Raw genomic sequence first — 16596 nt, forward strand, 5'->3', positions numbered from 1 at the left:
TCAGCAGGTCAGGCAACATCCGTGGAGAGAAATTTGAGTTGACGTTTCGGGTTGAAACCCTTCTTCAAAACTGGAAAGACCTGTTCTTGATGAGGCAGGACTTGAGTTTAAGGTTGATTTTTAAATTTAATCCAGTGGCAAAGAAGAGGAACATAATATATAAGATATGTATTTGAGCCACCAGCCATTTTAATATGAGATCACAGTTTTGCATTTTACATAAGAAGCATTTATTTTAGTGAGATAGCTCAGTGATGAAAAGAATATAGGGAAAATGAATAGCAGTACATTTTCTGCTTGACTGTTCAGACAGGGAAAATTCAACATCCACGAACATTAGAGTCACACACAGTCATTTAATTTTTAAAAGTTGTCAAAAATAAGAATTGATTTAATGAGAATTCATCCAAGTGTGCATCACAGTTTCGCTCAGGTAATGATGTGAATAAAAAAAAACTCGCCAGCTGTAAATGTTATCTTTCTTCAGACTGAAATTGTCTTTTAATGTCTAAGCTCGGTTTTAATGGTGAGATTTTTGCTAACATACCACTCCTATCAGTGTGCAGGCAACAGGTCCAGCGGTTGCTCCTGTAAGAACCTGGATGAAAGGAAGGAAGCATGCGTTCATTGTAGATACTGGCTTTCCTGATAGCCGACAGCCACTGGTTCAGCTCATTTACATTCTAAAAGAAATAAAAAGGCATGTCAGCTTTGATTGTTAAAAAGACTTGCCATTATCCTATTAGCCCTTAAATCACCAGGTAGCCATTTTAGGTGTGGCAGATCAATATGAAATTAATGGAGATATATAGTTGCTAAATAACAAACCCGGTTTTGATGGAATTGTCCAAAAGGAAAGATGTATTTGCTCTGGATTTCATTTTTCATTTTGTTCCCTAATCATGACCTGCACAGTTCAAGAAAGACTTGCATTCATAAAGTGCCATTCATGATCTCAGGGCATCTCAAAACTCTTTACAGCCAATGAAGTACGTTTTGAAGTGTAGTCACTGTTGTAATGTAGGAAACGCGTAAGCCAATTTTGCGCACAGCAAGCTCCGACAAACAGCAATGTGGTAATGACCAAATAATCTGTTTATAGGTGTTGGTTGAAGGATAAATGTTGGCCAGGACACCGGGGGAAACTCCCCTGCTCTTCTTCAAAATAGTGCCATGGGATCTTTCACGTCCACCTGAGAGAGTTTAACGTCTCATCTGAAAGATGGCACCTCCGACAGTGCAGCTCTCCCTCAGCACTGCACTGGAGTGTCAGCCTGGATTTTGTGCTGAAGTCTCTGGAGTGGGACTTGAACCCACAACCTCATTCATGGGATGTGGGCGTTGCTGGCGCATTTATTGCCCATCCCTAATTGCCCTTGCGAGGTGGTGGTGAACTCACCACCTTCTGACTCAGAGGCGAGAATGCTACCAACTGAGCCACGACTGACACCTAGGATAACTTCACCAGAAAGGAGCCTCGCTCAAAGAGAGCACAACTAGCTCTGACCCGCAGTCCGTTTGAGCACAGCTCCCCTCTGGGAAAATAGATCAGTGAGTTTACCACCACTGTGCCTAATGTCATTAAAGTATTGCATAATAATATTACAATACAGATCCTAAAATTATAGTTAGTGTATTTTCCAATTCATATTAATTGTGTTAATAGCAACCTTTCAATATTAACTTTGTTTAACTTGTTGCGTAATATGAAACCAAACCAAGGTACTTCATATCCAATTATTGAAACTAGTTGCTGGATTTTGTAAATGGGGAGCTTCTGGAGGTGGGACTCCCACTTGTCGGGTTTTAGTCCCGCCTCCATCGACTTGTGGCCAACCCACGCTATTTTCCCTTGATTGACCTTGTTAAGCCCGCCCAGTGGGCTTAGCAGACCAATTAAGGGGAAGCCGGTTACAGAGAACGTCAGCGTATGACGTTTCATCTGTCAAAAATTTTTGACAGATGAATTGTCATCGTTTGACAGCTCTGTGAAGCTGTCAAACACTGACATTCTCTGTTGTTTGATGAGTTCTTGTATTTCATAGATCTCCAATTCCGCATCAAAGTTGAATTTTACCCCCAAAATGTTGTCAGTAGACTTCTATTACCTACACAAAGAGCCAGGAGACTGAAATTCTGGTCATTCATTTTACTGAAGAAACAGTATTTCATCACTCTTTACTTAGACTCATAGAATCATACCACACAGAAGGAGGCCATTCGGCCCATCGTTCTCATGCCAGCTCTTTGAAAGAGCTATCCAATTAGTCCCACTCCCCTGCTCTTCCCCCATAGCCCTGCAAACTTTTTTCTTGTTTACTGTTTCTCTAACATTAGCGAAGACAGAAATTTCAGTCTCTTGAAAAGAGAAAGGGGTCATGATCCAACTCTTTAAAATACTGTAAGGTGTGGATAATGAGGATGTGAGCAGATTATAAAATTCGGATTGTGAATGAAGAACCAGGGGACACAAAGGAGTAAAAAATTAACAAAGTTAATCCATTAAGATTAAAGATTGGAAGAAATTACATTCCCCAGAGGAGTGGATATATGAAGCAACTTCCACCTCCCCAGAAAATAGGCAGGCAATGCTGTTTTGATTGGGTCATAAGAATAAACTGCTGCATAAATATCCAACAACCCTCTTTCAAGACAATTATTTTGCGAGTCCACCCACACATCTACGGAATTGCACTATTAAATTTCTAATGAAGCACTAATTTATTTTCCATAAGAAAAAGAGTCTACCATCATAGAAGTTTACAGCACAGGAAGCCATTTGGCCCATTGTGTCTGGGCCAGCTCTTTGGTACAGCACTCCAAAGCTAATGCCACGGCCTGCACCCTCCTCATAGACCTGTATCTTCCACTGCTTCAAATATTTGTCTACTTTTCCCTTAGAAGATGGAATGCTCTCTGCCTCAACTGCTCCCTGTGGCAAAGTATGCTGTGCTTCAACAATTCTCTACATAAAGGGCAGGATTTCCATTGGGCCGTGGAGGCGGGATTGGAGGCATGTGGGGGGTTAAAATCCCGAAATCGGGGGGGGGGGGGGGCACAAACCCATCCCACCCCCAACCTACCTCCATGCCAGTTTCAAAGGAGGCGGGTACCCGACCCGCACTGGGACCCGCCTCCCCGAGGCGGGAAGGGGATTAGTGCCAATTAACTGCCTGTTAATAGATAGTTAACAGGCAGTTTTTAGCCTAATCCCTATTTTCATTGGTGAAATGTAGGATTCCCGACGGCTCCAAACCATGCCAAGTTAGCGAGGCGGGCTGTCGGGATGAAGGGCTTGGAGGGGTCGAGATGTCCGGTGTTCAGGTGAGTGACGGGTGCATGAGTGCAGAGGTAAGTGTGTTTGGTGTGTGTAAAGTGTTTAAAGAAGTTGTACTTGCATGTACTTACCTTTACAGCCTTCCTTCCTTTAGGTCTTGGGAGTCCCTCATCTCACCGGCACAGAAAGCAGAATGGCCGCGAGCTGTCAAAAATTGCAGCATTCAGCTTTCTGTTCTGGAGAGATCTCTAAATCATCCTGAGAGGAAGGAATTAACTTGGAGTACAGATTGTCAGTGTTTGACAGCTTCAAACAGCTGTCAAACACTGATATTTCATCTGTCAAAAGGTCTTGACAGATGAAATATCAATCTGTGACGTCACCTGTTGCCGAGTGGTCCTTAATTGGCCTGCTGAGACCACTGGGCGGGCTCAACAAGGTCAATCAAGTCAAAATCGCGTGGGTTGGCTAGAACTCGATGGAGGTGGGACTACAACCCCAAAAGTTGTAATCCCGCCTCCTACCCACCTCCGCAATGAAAATTCAGCCCAAAGTCTCTGTACTTCTCGCTTCAGGACAATTTTAAATTGATAGTCCCTTGTCACTGACTCCCCAGCCAGAGGAAACAGTCTTTCCCTATAACAGTCTTTCCCTATTCACCCTATTAAAACCCTCCATAATTTTAAAAATCTCCATTCAATCTCCTCTCTGCTCTAGTAGAAGTAGGGCCCAATATCTCAAGTCTCTACTAATGACTATATTTAGTATATTTAACCTATTCAAGACAATGCCTCATCCTTGACCTCCCGAATATACTCCTGAGAATATCTTAGAAACCTTTATTATAAATATCAACAAAACTAAATCCATATAATTGTCCAATGTTGTGACAGCTACGCCATGGGTTTAGTTAGAGTACACTGCAGGTATTTTCTGTCGCTTCACCAAGAGACGGATTAGGAATGTTAATTTTGAAGCAGAACTCAAAACATTTGAAATTAAGGATCAATATTCTATAATACTTCTCAATTATTAATTGCAATAATTAAGAAAACAGTCTTAACACACTGTTGTCAATTAACTTTTTCTAAAATTTCCATTTAAAGTCACTGTCCAGAGCTTTTCTGTCATTTTCAATTGTGTTACTGTAGCCGCATATTATAAAATAAGAAAACTATTATTTAAAAAAAAGCTGTCTTGCAATTCAAATTAATATTTTCCCTGTGTTTTCTATAACTGAGCACTTAAGGGGCCATAAACTCTGAGGATTTAACAGGGATTACGCAATTAATTGCAAGAGGAAGGAAGATTCACTGCTGAATGTTGACCAGCTTTTTATAATTCTGCTGATTGTTGCCAGCTAGTCATTAGGAGCTCACCCAGGTGCCCCCAATGGTTCTGTGAAAGAACACACTGCGTGATGTGGTATTTGGCTGTCTAGGTTAGTTTGAATCCTCCGTTGTGCTGAGTAACTGACCTAAGCTGGGGTAAGCAATGGGAGGGCTACCATTGGCTTCAATACACCTGGGCCACGATAGAGGGCAAAGAAAATTAGCCAAATTTCCCAAACCTGATAATCACCCAGATCCCCCTGCTGATAAGTGTGCATGTTGGGAGCATGGCTGAGGTCAAGATCAGTCTTGGCGGTCATGCTTCTCACACTTTCAAATAGTCTGTGACACTCACTGTCTAGCGTTGCATATGGTGAATGGCTGTATGCGGAGTTAGCCTTCAAGAGAAGAAAGGGAAATATGTGGGCAGGAGGGAGGTGCTGGAAGCTCATTCAGCCATTTCACCTAACAACATTTTTCAATCTCGATTCTTGGATTGGCAGAAAATCTCTATGTTTCAACATTAGCTCTGGAGTGTCCGGCAGTTTTGAAGGAACGGCAGCAGCTCGGTCCCGTCGGTGCTGGACAGCACAAAGTTTCCTGTATCACTTGGCATTGTTCTCAATCAGATACCGAGCATAGGCAAAGCCAGTGAATCTGGCAGCAACTTGTTACACCCAGGAAAAATGGCTCTCTGCTGCTACCAGAATACGGTAAACCAGACAGTTTACAGTTGTAATTACAGCTGATGGGAAGAAAACTCCATGGCCTAGAAATTCAGTATAGCCACGTTCGGGGCGCTAAAGTCGGGCGGCCGCTAAAGTTCGCGCCATCTTTGCCAATATTCAGTCGCATCGCCCCAAGAGGTTGCTGCTGCACTAAAACAGGCGATGCACGACTATCTTTAGGTGCTAAGCCGGCGGTCCTGAGCGATACCCCCGAGGCCGGGCGCAGCGCAGGTGCGGAGAGTTGTTGATTGACGGCAGACACTCTGGCGCCGGTCAGCTCTTAAAGGGGGAGGGTGGGTTTGTTTGCCTGCAACGCCCTGCACACTGCAGCCTTCAAGCTAGGCCTGACCACTTCTGCTTCATCTGCGCAACGCCCAGGGCTATGGAGAAGGCCAGGGAGAGAGCGCAGCGCTTCAGCGAGGGTGACCTGAGGGTGCTGGTTGGCGGAGTGGAGCGCAGGTGCCATGTTCTGTTCCCAGAAGGTGGCAGGAGGCCGCTGCCCAGCGCCTACCGGAAAGCCTGGAGGGAGGTCTCAAACAGGGTGACTTCCAACAGCGTGGTTGCCAGGACTCCTGTGCAATGCCGGAAAAAGTTCAACGACCTCACTCGGGTTGTCAGGGTGAGTACCCTTTCCAGTGTCCTCCTCATCCCTGCATGTGCACCTCAGTTTATGGGCAAAGGGACCTGAAAGCCCTAAGGGCCAGCCCTCATCCAGCAGCTATGGGACTGTCATGAAAACCACTTGCACATTCAGCACTTTACACACTGTACAAGCTATTCGACCATGGGAGGCAGTACAGCCAAGATCAGGGCTTCACACTGTCAGGGCCAGTCCACCATGAGAGGCAGTGCAGCCAAGATCAGGGCTTCACACTGTACTTAGAGGCCGCCCTTTCTCTTGCAGGCCAAGGTGGCGCACAACCGGAGGAAGCAACGTGAGACCGGGGGAGGCCGTCCTGACGTCAAAGAGCTCTCCGACCTCGACCAGTGTGCGGAGCGCATTATGGCAGGACGGCTGATTGGCCCCATCGCCAGTGGAGATGCCGACCCTGTTCTGGGCACCAATGGTAAGGGCATCACCTTTTTGACCTCTCTCTTTCCACTTGCGCCTCAGATCAGCATCCTTTGCCACTGACCGACCAATGCAGTGCATGGCAGCACTCATGCCTCCCTCGCTGCTGCCCTGTCCTCACTCTAAAGCAACTCTTGTGCCTCCCTGCTTTCAGATGGTGAATCGCCAGGTGAGGAGGCGGGCCCTCAAGCTGCCACTGTCAGCGATTCCGAATTCGAGGAGGAGGAAGAGGAAGCCGGCCCATCAGTGCCACCCTCAGCCGCGCCAGCCCATGGCGATGAAGGGGACACGTCTTCCCTGGAGGGGAGCCGGGGGGGAAGGGTCGGAGGAGAGTGAAGCTCCAGGGCCCAGCGGCCTACAGCAACGCGGGAGGGGTGGGGAAGCTCGGCAGACTTCTCCCTAGAGGGTGAGTGCGGCCTCCAGTCCTGCGACGGTGAGCGCAGAGGAGGTGCGGCTCCTGGAGGAAATGGCCGTCCAGGCTGAACGCAGGCACACTGAGCTCATGGCTGCAGTGGCAAGGATGCCTGACTCCATAGAGTCTCTGTCAAGGAGTGTGCAGGAATTCGGAGCAGCACAGGCCAGGAGTCTGCAACAATTCAGTGCAGCACAGGCCAGGAGTCTGCAGGACTTCGCGGCAGCACAGGCGGCTTCGAGCCAAGTGCTCAGTCGTGCCGTTCATTCACTGGCTGGTGTCATGCGGACACAGACCAGGGCCACACGGGCACTAACTGCTGCCACCCTTGCTGGATCGGCCAGGCATCACCAGGGCACTCGCCGCACAGCAGCAACCCAGCAGTCTGTTCTTCAGCTGTTTGCTGCGCATGCTGCAGTGCTGGCCCGTGCGAGTGCCAATGTCTCAGGCGACCAGGGAGCACCTGCGATCTGTCAGGTTGGCACCATTCCTGCAGCCGACACTGCCACTCCACCATTGCAGCTGCCACGAGCCGCTGGACAGACTGCTGCCGCCCAAGCAGAGTTGGAGCAGTCAGCAGCCGGACCCTCCAGGGCCAGAGCTGGTGCAGGCCGACCCCCAAGGGTATCTGGCGTCTCACCATCTGACCCTCAGCAGCCTTCCCCCAGCCTTGCTGCAGCCACTGGGGTCCCATTGAGGAGGAGCTGCAGGGCGGGCAGGGGCCAGTCACGGATGCGAAAGGCATCGCCCTCGCAGGGCAAAAAGTAGAAGGTCTGGCCAAATGCTTTGTGTTTGTTGAAAGGCCGAGACTGGTGTAGTTGTGGTTTTGTAAGGCCGAGACTGGTGTCTTTCTTTGTTTTGTAAGGCCGAGACTGTTCGTTTTGTGTTTTTGGAGGGGGCTTCTCTCCATGAGGTTGTAATGTGGGAAGGGCAGAGGTTTCCAATAAATAAATGTTCTTAAATCGCACTATGCATGCTTTTTTTTGCAAGTCCTGGTTGCCCTGCTCGGCTGAGGGCTTGTGGAGCGGCTACATTCATCTGGTGACATTGGCACAAGCCATTCCCTGAGAGGGGGCCTAGAACCGACGTTCAATAAGCCGCCGACGGGCGGCCCTTGCACTTTCTGCCTCCCTCCTGTGCTGGTCCTCCTCCTCCTCCTCCTGTGGTCCTCCAATCTCTGGTGGCAGTGGCCGAGTCCTGCGGATAGCCAAGTTGTGCAGCATGCAGCACACGACCACGAAATGGGAGACTCGCTCCGGTGAATATTGTAGGGCTCCACCGGAACAATCCAGACAGCGGAAGCGTTGCTTCAGGACGCCGATTGTTTGCTCAATGATGTTCCTGGTCGCTTGATGGCTGTCGTTGTATCCCTCTTCAGCAGGGGTGCTGGGCGCACGGAGCGGGGTCATCAGCCAGGTACACAAAGGATAGCCTTTGTCCCCGAGAAGCCATCCTCATGGGTGAGGCTGGGCCTGGAACATGTCTGCCACAGAAGTCTGGCGCAGGATGAAGGCATCGTGGCTGCTGCCTGGAAAGCGGGCATTGACAGCTAGGATGAGCTGCCTGTGGTCACACACCAGCTGAACGTTGAGGGAATGGTAGCCCTTCCGGTTGCGGTAATCCTCGGCATTCTCCAGAGGTGCCCGCAAAGCCACATGCGTGCAGTCAATGGCGCCCTGCACCATGGGGAAGCCCGCGAATGCTGCAAAGCCCATTGCACGCTGTTGCTGCTTGACAAGGGCCATGGAGAAGGAGATGAACTGACGTCTCCTTTTGAAAAGGGCATTGGTCACCTGGCGGATGCAGCAATGCACGGCGAACTGGGAGATGTTGGAAATGTCCCCAGTAGCGGATTGGAAGGAGCTGGTGGCATAGAAGTTGAGAGCCACCGTCACCTTCACTGCCACCGACAGAGACGTCCTGCTCCTCAGATGTGGCTGCAGATCACCGCCAAGCAGGTTGCAGATCTCAGTGACCACCGCCCTTCGGAACCGCAGCCTCCGAACACACTGCTCGTCAGACATGTTCAGATAGGAGAACTGCTGGTGGTATACCCTGGGTGGGTAAGGCCTCCTTTCCCGACGCCTGTTACCCCCTCTCCGTCTAGCCAGGACTGCCACTCTCTCACGGCGTCTGTGAGCCCTTTGGATGCAATGGAGAAGGCCAGTGTTTGCACCCATTGCAGCCCCCATTATATGTTTGCAAACAATGATATGACACTGAAGGCAAAGACAAGTGGAAAGCTGTGGCCTGAAGCCACAAGTACCTGTCCGAGTGTTGAGCCAAAGCAGAAAGCTCTCTACCTTTGTCTCTCTGCAAAGATCCGTCTCTCAAAAAGGAGTGCTGCGAAATGGCAGCCTTTTCTACTGCAGGAGGTGTGCCCTTTAATTTGCGCCCCCCGCATCGACTGAGAACCGTTCCCCTCTACCAGTCGCTAGGGGCGCCAGGCGCACAATAGGGCGTCGTGACTGAATTTCTGGTTTGGGGCGCACAAAGGGCGTTGCACGAGGAAATGACGTCAGGATCTGCGCGCGCAGCTGAGTGCGCGCAAAGACTTTGCGCCGCCGCTAAATCGTGAGTGAAGTTGGGAGAGGCGCAGATCGCGCTGCGCCCGGCCGCTAGCCGCCTAGCGCCCAACATCTCCTCCTCCTAAGGCACTACCGGCTGGCGCAAGCAACTGAATTTCTAGGCCCATGTCTGCTGCAGTTTTTAAACATGGAACAGATTTAGATTGCTCCATGACCCAGTCAGATAAGCTGCCTGTAAACATTCTAGTCCACAGCAGGGTGGATCAGAGTTACTTGGCTGGTGTCAGTTTGTCAGATCACTCGTGGTTCCCAATGGCCAAATGTACAAGTGAAAACAATGCCAAACTTGACTGTTTCCCACAGAGCTATTCCCGGTAGGCTTCAGTCACTCTTACAAGCTGTCAGTCTATGACAGCTGGAGGCAGCTGCTCAGCACCGGACTGCTGTTCACAGCCAGGAATTTGGAAGCGAATCAGAGGCTGTGGGAGAAATAAGGGAGGAAAAACCATGAAGATACCCATTACCTTCCTCCCCAAGTAACTACGGCTTCATGTGATCATTAATGGAAATAGAGAGACAGGAAAAATCAGTCAGGCAAGTACTGAAAACACAGGCATCAGGTATAGCATCAATGGGTGCAATTGTGTCTTTTATGCCCTAATTAACATTAAAATGGCATCCTGCAAGATCATAGCTCACCGTCCCTCCATATTCTTCTCATCCTCAAGCATGAGGTCAACATCCACACATACCTCAACAATACTCAACTCTGTCTCTCTGTCATCAAGTTGGCTGTTCACAATTTACATTAATGGTTTAGACTTTGGAATCAAAAACACATTTCTAAATTTGCGAGTGATACCAAATTGGGGGGGATAGTCAATACTGAGGAGGACTGCAACAAATTACAGGAGGATATTAATAAACTTGCAGAATGGGCATATAATTGGCAAATGAATTTCAACACAGATAAATGTGAGGTATTACATTTTGGTAGGAAGAATAGGGAGGTCACTTATCACTTGGAGGGTACGAGTCTAGGTGGGGTAGAGGAACAAAGGGATCTCGGAGTACAAATACACAAATCACTAAAAGTTGCGTTACAGGTTAGCAAGGCCATTAAAAAAAGCAAATCTAGCACTAGGGTTTATCTCTAGAGAGACAGAATTGAAAAGTAGGGAAGTTATGCTAAACCTGTATCGAACCTTGGTGAGACCACACTTGGAGTACTGCGTATAGTTCTGGTCGCCATATTATAAAAAGGGTATAGAGGCACTAGAGAGGGTGCAGAGAAGATTTACAAGGGTGATACCAGAAATGCGAGGGTATATATATCAGGAAAGGATGAACAGGCTGGGTCTCTTTATCTTGAAAAAAGGCTGAGGGGTGACCTAATAGAGGTCTTTAAAATTATGAAAGGTTTTGATAGAGTGGATACAGAGAGAATGGTTCCACTTGTGGGGAAGAGCATAACTAGAGGCCATCAATATAAGATAGTCACCAATAAATCCAATAGGGAATTCAGAAGAACCTTCTTTACACAGAGTGCTGAGAATGTGGAACTCGCTACCACAGGGAATGGTTGAAGTGAATAGCATAGATGCATTTAAGGGGAGGCTGGACAAGCATATGAGGGAGAAGGTAATACAGTAGTGGGTTACGCTGATAAATTTAAATGAGGAAAGACGGGAGGAGGCTCGAGTGGAGCATAAACGCCAGCATGGACGGTTTGGGCTGAATGGCCTGTTTCTGTGCTGTATATCCTATGTAATCCCATGTAAGGCTGCTGCTATACTCTGAATTCCTGTCTGACATCAAATGTTAGATGACTCCAAATGTTAGATGACTCCAAATGTTAGATGACTCCAAATTTCCCCGAGCTCAATGCCAGCAAAACCAAAGTCATCCTTTTTGGCTCCCACCAGCACCAATGTGCCTTGGGCTCTGACTCCATCAGAATCCCCAGTTTCCCCTCTGTCCAGTTCTGGTGATGTGCAACTGTAGCATCCTGCTGAACCCGGAGCTGAGCTTTTCACCCCATTCCATCACTAAGCTCCCATTCTTCCACCTCCAGAGTATTTCCCATTTATAGCTTCGGAAACCTCAATTCACATTTTCAATGCTCTCCACACTGGCCTCCTCACCTCCAGTCTTCAGAAAGTTCAACTAATCCAGCACTCTGCGACTCATGTCCTTTCCAGGCTCCACTCGCTCCCTCTGCCCCAGTGCATCGACTTCAAGACCTTGTCTTTATCTTCAAAACCCTCCACAGCATTGCTCCACCCTATTCCAGTGACCTTCTCTAGCCCTGCAACCATAACCATACTCACCACTACTCTGAACTGCAGGTTACTGCTTGTTCCTCTCCCCTACTGCTCCACCCTTGGAGGCTGATCATTCTACCACGATGCCTTGGTAATCACTCAGTAGCTACTTTGCTCTATCTCTCTTAAAGACTCAAAACCCATCCCTTCAAGCCTGCCATTGATATAGCCTCTAAATTCTTTATTCTCCTGCTCAGTTTGCAGATCCCTGCCTTGGCTACACTTCAAAAAGTACTTTGTTGGCTGTAAAGCGCTTTGGGATGTCTGGTGCTGGTGAAAGGTGCTATATGAATGCAAGTCTTTCTTTTCTTTCTTGGAAGCACCCCGCGGCATTCTTTTATGTGAACAGCACTATATAAATACAAACTGTTGTTATAGAGGAGTAGTCTGGGGAGCATTCATACATTAAAAGAAAGACTTGCATTTATATAGCGCCTTTCATGAGCAGCGGATGTCTCAAAGCGCTTCACAGCCAATGAAGTACTATTTGCTGTGTAGTTACTGTTGTAATGTGGGAAATGCGGCAGCCAACTTGCGCACAGCAAGGTCCCACAAACAGCAATGTGATAATGACCAGATAATCCATTTTATTTTGTTATGTTGGTTGAGGGATAAATTTTGGCCAGGACACCGGGGATAACTCCCCTGCTCTTTTTCAAAATAGTGCCATGGGATCTTTTGTGTCCACCTGAGAGAGCAGACGGGGCCTCGGTTGAACATCTCATCCGAAAGACGGCCCCTCCGACAGTGCAGCACTCGCTCAGCAATGCACTGGAGTGTCAGCCTAGATTTTATGTGCTCAAGTCTCTGGAGTGGGACTTGAAGCCACAACCTTCTGACCCAGAGGCGAGTGTGCTACCCACTGAGCCACAGCTGACACCAGACACTAGCCAGAACTGTACAACTGTACCATTCTAGAAACAGACTCAGCAAAAGAAAGATGAACTGAATAAAATAAGATAGAGAAAGAGGGTTCTTAATTCGCTTCTATTTAGGTCAGGTAAATTTCAGATACAATTATTAGCATTGTATAGAATTGTAAAGACAACTTTGGAAATTGTGCATTTCTTCAGATAATACAGGATTTCTAAAATAAGCACTCCTTCTATTTTACCTTACACTGGATGTACATTATATGTAGCTGAGCCTCATTGTCCTTCGTGATGATCTGCATCATATGGAGCTGCTGGAAGGCATTTTCATCCACTCGCTCAACCGCACAGATACGCTGGACTGGAATAGACGACCTCACCTGACACATGTTACACAGTACAAAAATATAAGTGGATGCTTGAGTGAACGCAAAGGTTCTGATTCATCAGCTCACAGCTCCTAATTCAGGTTGGGGACTGACGTATTCCAAGAACAGATTCAAATTTCAGTTGGAAAATGGTAAAAAAAAAAATTGAATCCAGAAAAAATAAATTGTTAAATGTAAAAAGAGAAAAAGAACAGAACAAAATTTTGTCCTTAAATTTGAAAAACCTGGATTTGAAAAATCAGCCCATTATACTATAATAACAGATTAAAAATCAATGGAATAAACAGGAGAATTTAAATTATAACAGGTGCTCTTGTTTTTTTTAAATCGACACTATACCAACACTGAACTCACAGAAACCAACACCAAACCACATGTACGATCACGCACAATAATACAAGGTTACTGATTAACAATATATTAATGGAGCAGCAGGCACGAGTAAATTAATGGAAGAGAGTTGATTTTATTGAAGCAACTATAATCTTCTGGGATGTTCCAGACCAGGGTCATGGCCTGGTATTATTTTGTTGCTATCCTCGTTTCTCGGGGTAGAGGAGGCAGGAGCTGCAGGAAATCTGGTGGCCGGTGCTATCCCATTGGCCCTGCCCATTTCTTTAAGTCAGGCCTTTGGCCTACTTCCAGCAGGAATTCCCTGTGAATCATCGTCGGGAAAGCGACTCGGTGTTTACGAGATCTGCCCCATCTCCACGCCCCTCCCCCCCACCCGCCTCACCCATTCTCTCTCACCCCTTTTATGCTGGCATTCTGCCCAAGGCCCAAAGGAAGTTTGGGGCTAAAAGATTGACATATGGCTATTCCATTACAAAATATTGACATGGTAAGATAGTGTTTTGCCATTATAAAATATTGATATAAATATGTGACAAGGAAGTAAGGGGGAGAAATTCGGTATTGCCCCGTTTAGGGGGCAATTATCGGCCGGATGCAAAGTTTAGCGCCTGGCGCTAATTATCGCCTCCAACTGAAAACTTGGCTTCTATCGCCCCCTGTAGGTGTTTGGAGCGCTAAATCAGGCGCTACACACCTCGCTTAAGGCGCAAAGGCCGAGGAGCGAGGCGCTACCTCAGAGCGCTGGCGAAGCGCATGTGATGTCAGTCAGCAATGGAACACAGACACACTGGCGCCGGCCAGTTCTTAAAGGGGAGTGTCGATCTTGCTGTCCTTCCACACCCTGCTCATTGCAGCCTTGAATCTCGGCCTGGAGAGACCTGTACATCAAATCTCCTGGAAAGAACAATGGAGAGGCCCAGGGAAAGAGCTCAGAGTGCAGCCCCCATAGTCTCTTCTAAATCGATGCAAGGAAGGTCAAATCAAAATGAACCTGCAAAGTGCTGCTCAGTACCCAAAACTCCTTCACACAGCGTTGAATCTCTCCAGAAGTCTCTCTCTCTCTCTCTCTGAATGCCTGTGCAAAAATGTCACTGACAAAAAAAGGCAGGAAGCGGTTGCCTTTAAAAAGCACTCCCCCAGTCCCTTCCCGACTGCAAAGCGCTCCCCTCAACCTGTCGTTGCTAGCGGCAGGCAGTAAGGGCCACTCAATATCTGGTCCAGGGCATTGCACGCTTGACTGACGTCACGATCTGCGGGCGCAGGAGATCGTGGCGGTAGTGTTTAGTGCTGCTGCAAAATGTCTGGTCAATTTCGTGAGCGGTGTAAACATCGGCGCATCTGGGTGCTAGTTGCTTTGCGCCCCATTAGCTAACGGGAGGTGCAAAGCAACCAAATTTTTCCCCCTAAGCCTATAAAGACGGGCATTTGTAACATTTTTAATGGGCCGGATTTTCCGACCCCCACGGGTGCGTACGAGGTGTATACGCACCCGTAGGGACCTCGCAAGTGCCAGTTTCAGGCATGAGAATGCTCTTGACAGATCATCCGCCTGCCCGGGAGAAGGGCCTCTGTGGGGGGAGAGTTCTGCTTTCTGCACAACCTCCGCCCACTGAAATCCTTTAAAAATCTTACACCTGGTAAAAGCAGGTGTAAGACCTGCTTTTACCAGCATAAGAGTTTATAAAAATTAAAAAATAATTTTTTTTCCACTCATTTATAATTTAAAAATACTTTAAAAAAAGGTAAGTTTATTTTTAGCCCCGTAAAAAACTTTAATTATTTTTTTCAAAAAATTAAATTTTTGTTTAAAATATTAAATTTAATGTAATTTTAAATACGTGAGGTTTTTTAAAAAATTATTTAATGTTTAACTGTTTTTTAAGTGATCCCCATTCATACTTTTGACAGATCCGTGCGTAGAGACCTGTCAAAAGTGTGCACGGGGATTCCCTTCTTTGATTGGTTCCCCATGGCCCACGTGATCCCAGGGACGCTTGCAAACCGAATGCGCCCCGGGATACCTGGGCCTCTGCACATTTCGTAGTGGAGAGGACCAGGATCGCAAGTCTCGGGACCTAAGGAGCCAGCAGGTAAGTTCGTAGATTTTTTCCGATCAGAGGCATTTGCACGCAGCAAGCCTCTGATCGGAAAATCTGGCCCAATATATTACTTGTCGACCTCCTGCAGCATTGTTCTTGTGATTCAAGAGCAAGTCTGGTCCTTTTTTTTTTCGTTCCTGGGATGTGGGCGTCACTGGCAAAGCCAGCATTTATTGCCCATCCCTAGTTTCCCTTGAGAAGGTGGTGGTGAGCCGCCTTCTTGAACCGCGGCAGTCTGTGAGGTGAAGGTACTCCCACAGTGCTGTTAGGGAGGGAGTTCAAGGATTTTGACCCAGCGACGATGAAGGAACAGCGATATACTTCCAAGTCAGGATGGTGTGTGACTTGGAGGGGAACTATGAGGTGATGGCGTTCCCATGTGCCTGCTGCTCTTGTCCTTCTAGGTGGTAGAGGTCGCGGGTTTGTGAGGTGCTGTCGAATAAGCTTTGGTGAGTTGCTGCAGTGCATCTTGTAGATGGTACACACTGCAGCCATGGTATGCCGGTGGTGGAGGGAGTGAATGTTTAAGGTGGTGGATGGGATGCCAATCACGTGTGCTGCTTTGTCCTGGATGGTGTCAAGCTTCTTGAGTTTTTTTTGGAGCTGCACTCATCCAGGCAAGTGGAAAGTATTGCATCACACTACTGACTTTGCGCCTTTTAGATGGTGGAAATGCTTTGGAGAGTCAGGAGGTGAGACATTCACCATTTATACCCATCCTCTGACCTGCTCTTGTAGCCACAGTATTTATGTGGCTGGTCCAGTTAGGTTTCTGGTCAATGGTGACTCCCAGGATGTTGATAGTGGGGGATTTGGTGATGGTAATCCTGTTGAATGTCCAGGGGCGGTGGTTAGATTCTCTCTTGTTGAAGATAGTCATTGTCTGGCACTTGTGTGGCGCGAACGTTACTTGTCACTTATCAGCCCAAGCCTGAATATTGTCCAGATTTTTCTGCATGCGGGCATGGACTGCTTCATTATCTGAGGAGTTGTGAATGGAACTGAACACTGCAATCATCAGCGAACATCCCCACTTCTGACCCTATGAGGGAAGGTCATTGCTGAAGCAGCTGAAGATGGTTGGACCTAGAACACTGCCCTGAAGAACTCCTGCAGCGATGCCCTGGGGCTGTGATGATTGACTTTCAACCACCACAACCATCTTCCTTTGTGTTAGGTATGACTTCAGCCAGTGGAGAGTTTTCCCCCT

At 47.6% G+C, this 16596-nt stretch overlaps 1 protein-coding gene across 2 annotated transcripts in view; it reads right to left on the bottom strand.

The window, feature by feature from the left end:
* The window catches only part of rasal1a (RAS protein activator like 1a (GAP1 like)), a 301463-nt gene that overhangs the window by 17039 nt on the left and 267828 nt on the right, over positions 1-16596 (bottom strand). For both annotated transcript variants that reach the window (XM_085961524.1, XM_085961525.1), the window contains exons 18-19: positions 12787-12924; positions 548-683 (exon numbers count right to left, since the gene is read on the bottom strand). In XM_085961524.1, the coding sequence (XP_085817650.1) occupies positions 548-683; positions 12787-12924 (274 nt within the window). The remainder of the gene's footprint in view (positions 1-547; positions 684-12786; positions 12925-16596) is intronic.

This window comes from Somniosus microcephalus, chromosome 19 (assembly GCF_052327205.1).
Source record: "Somniosus microcephalus isolate GS21.2 chromosome 19, FLI_Smic_1.0, whole genome shotgun sequence".
Lineage (NCBI taxonomy): Eukaryota > Metazoa > Chordata > Chondrichthyes > Squaliformes > Somniosidae > Somniosus > Somniosus microcephalus.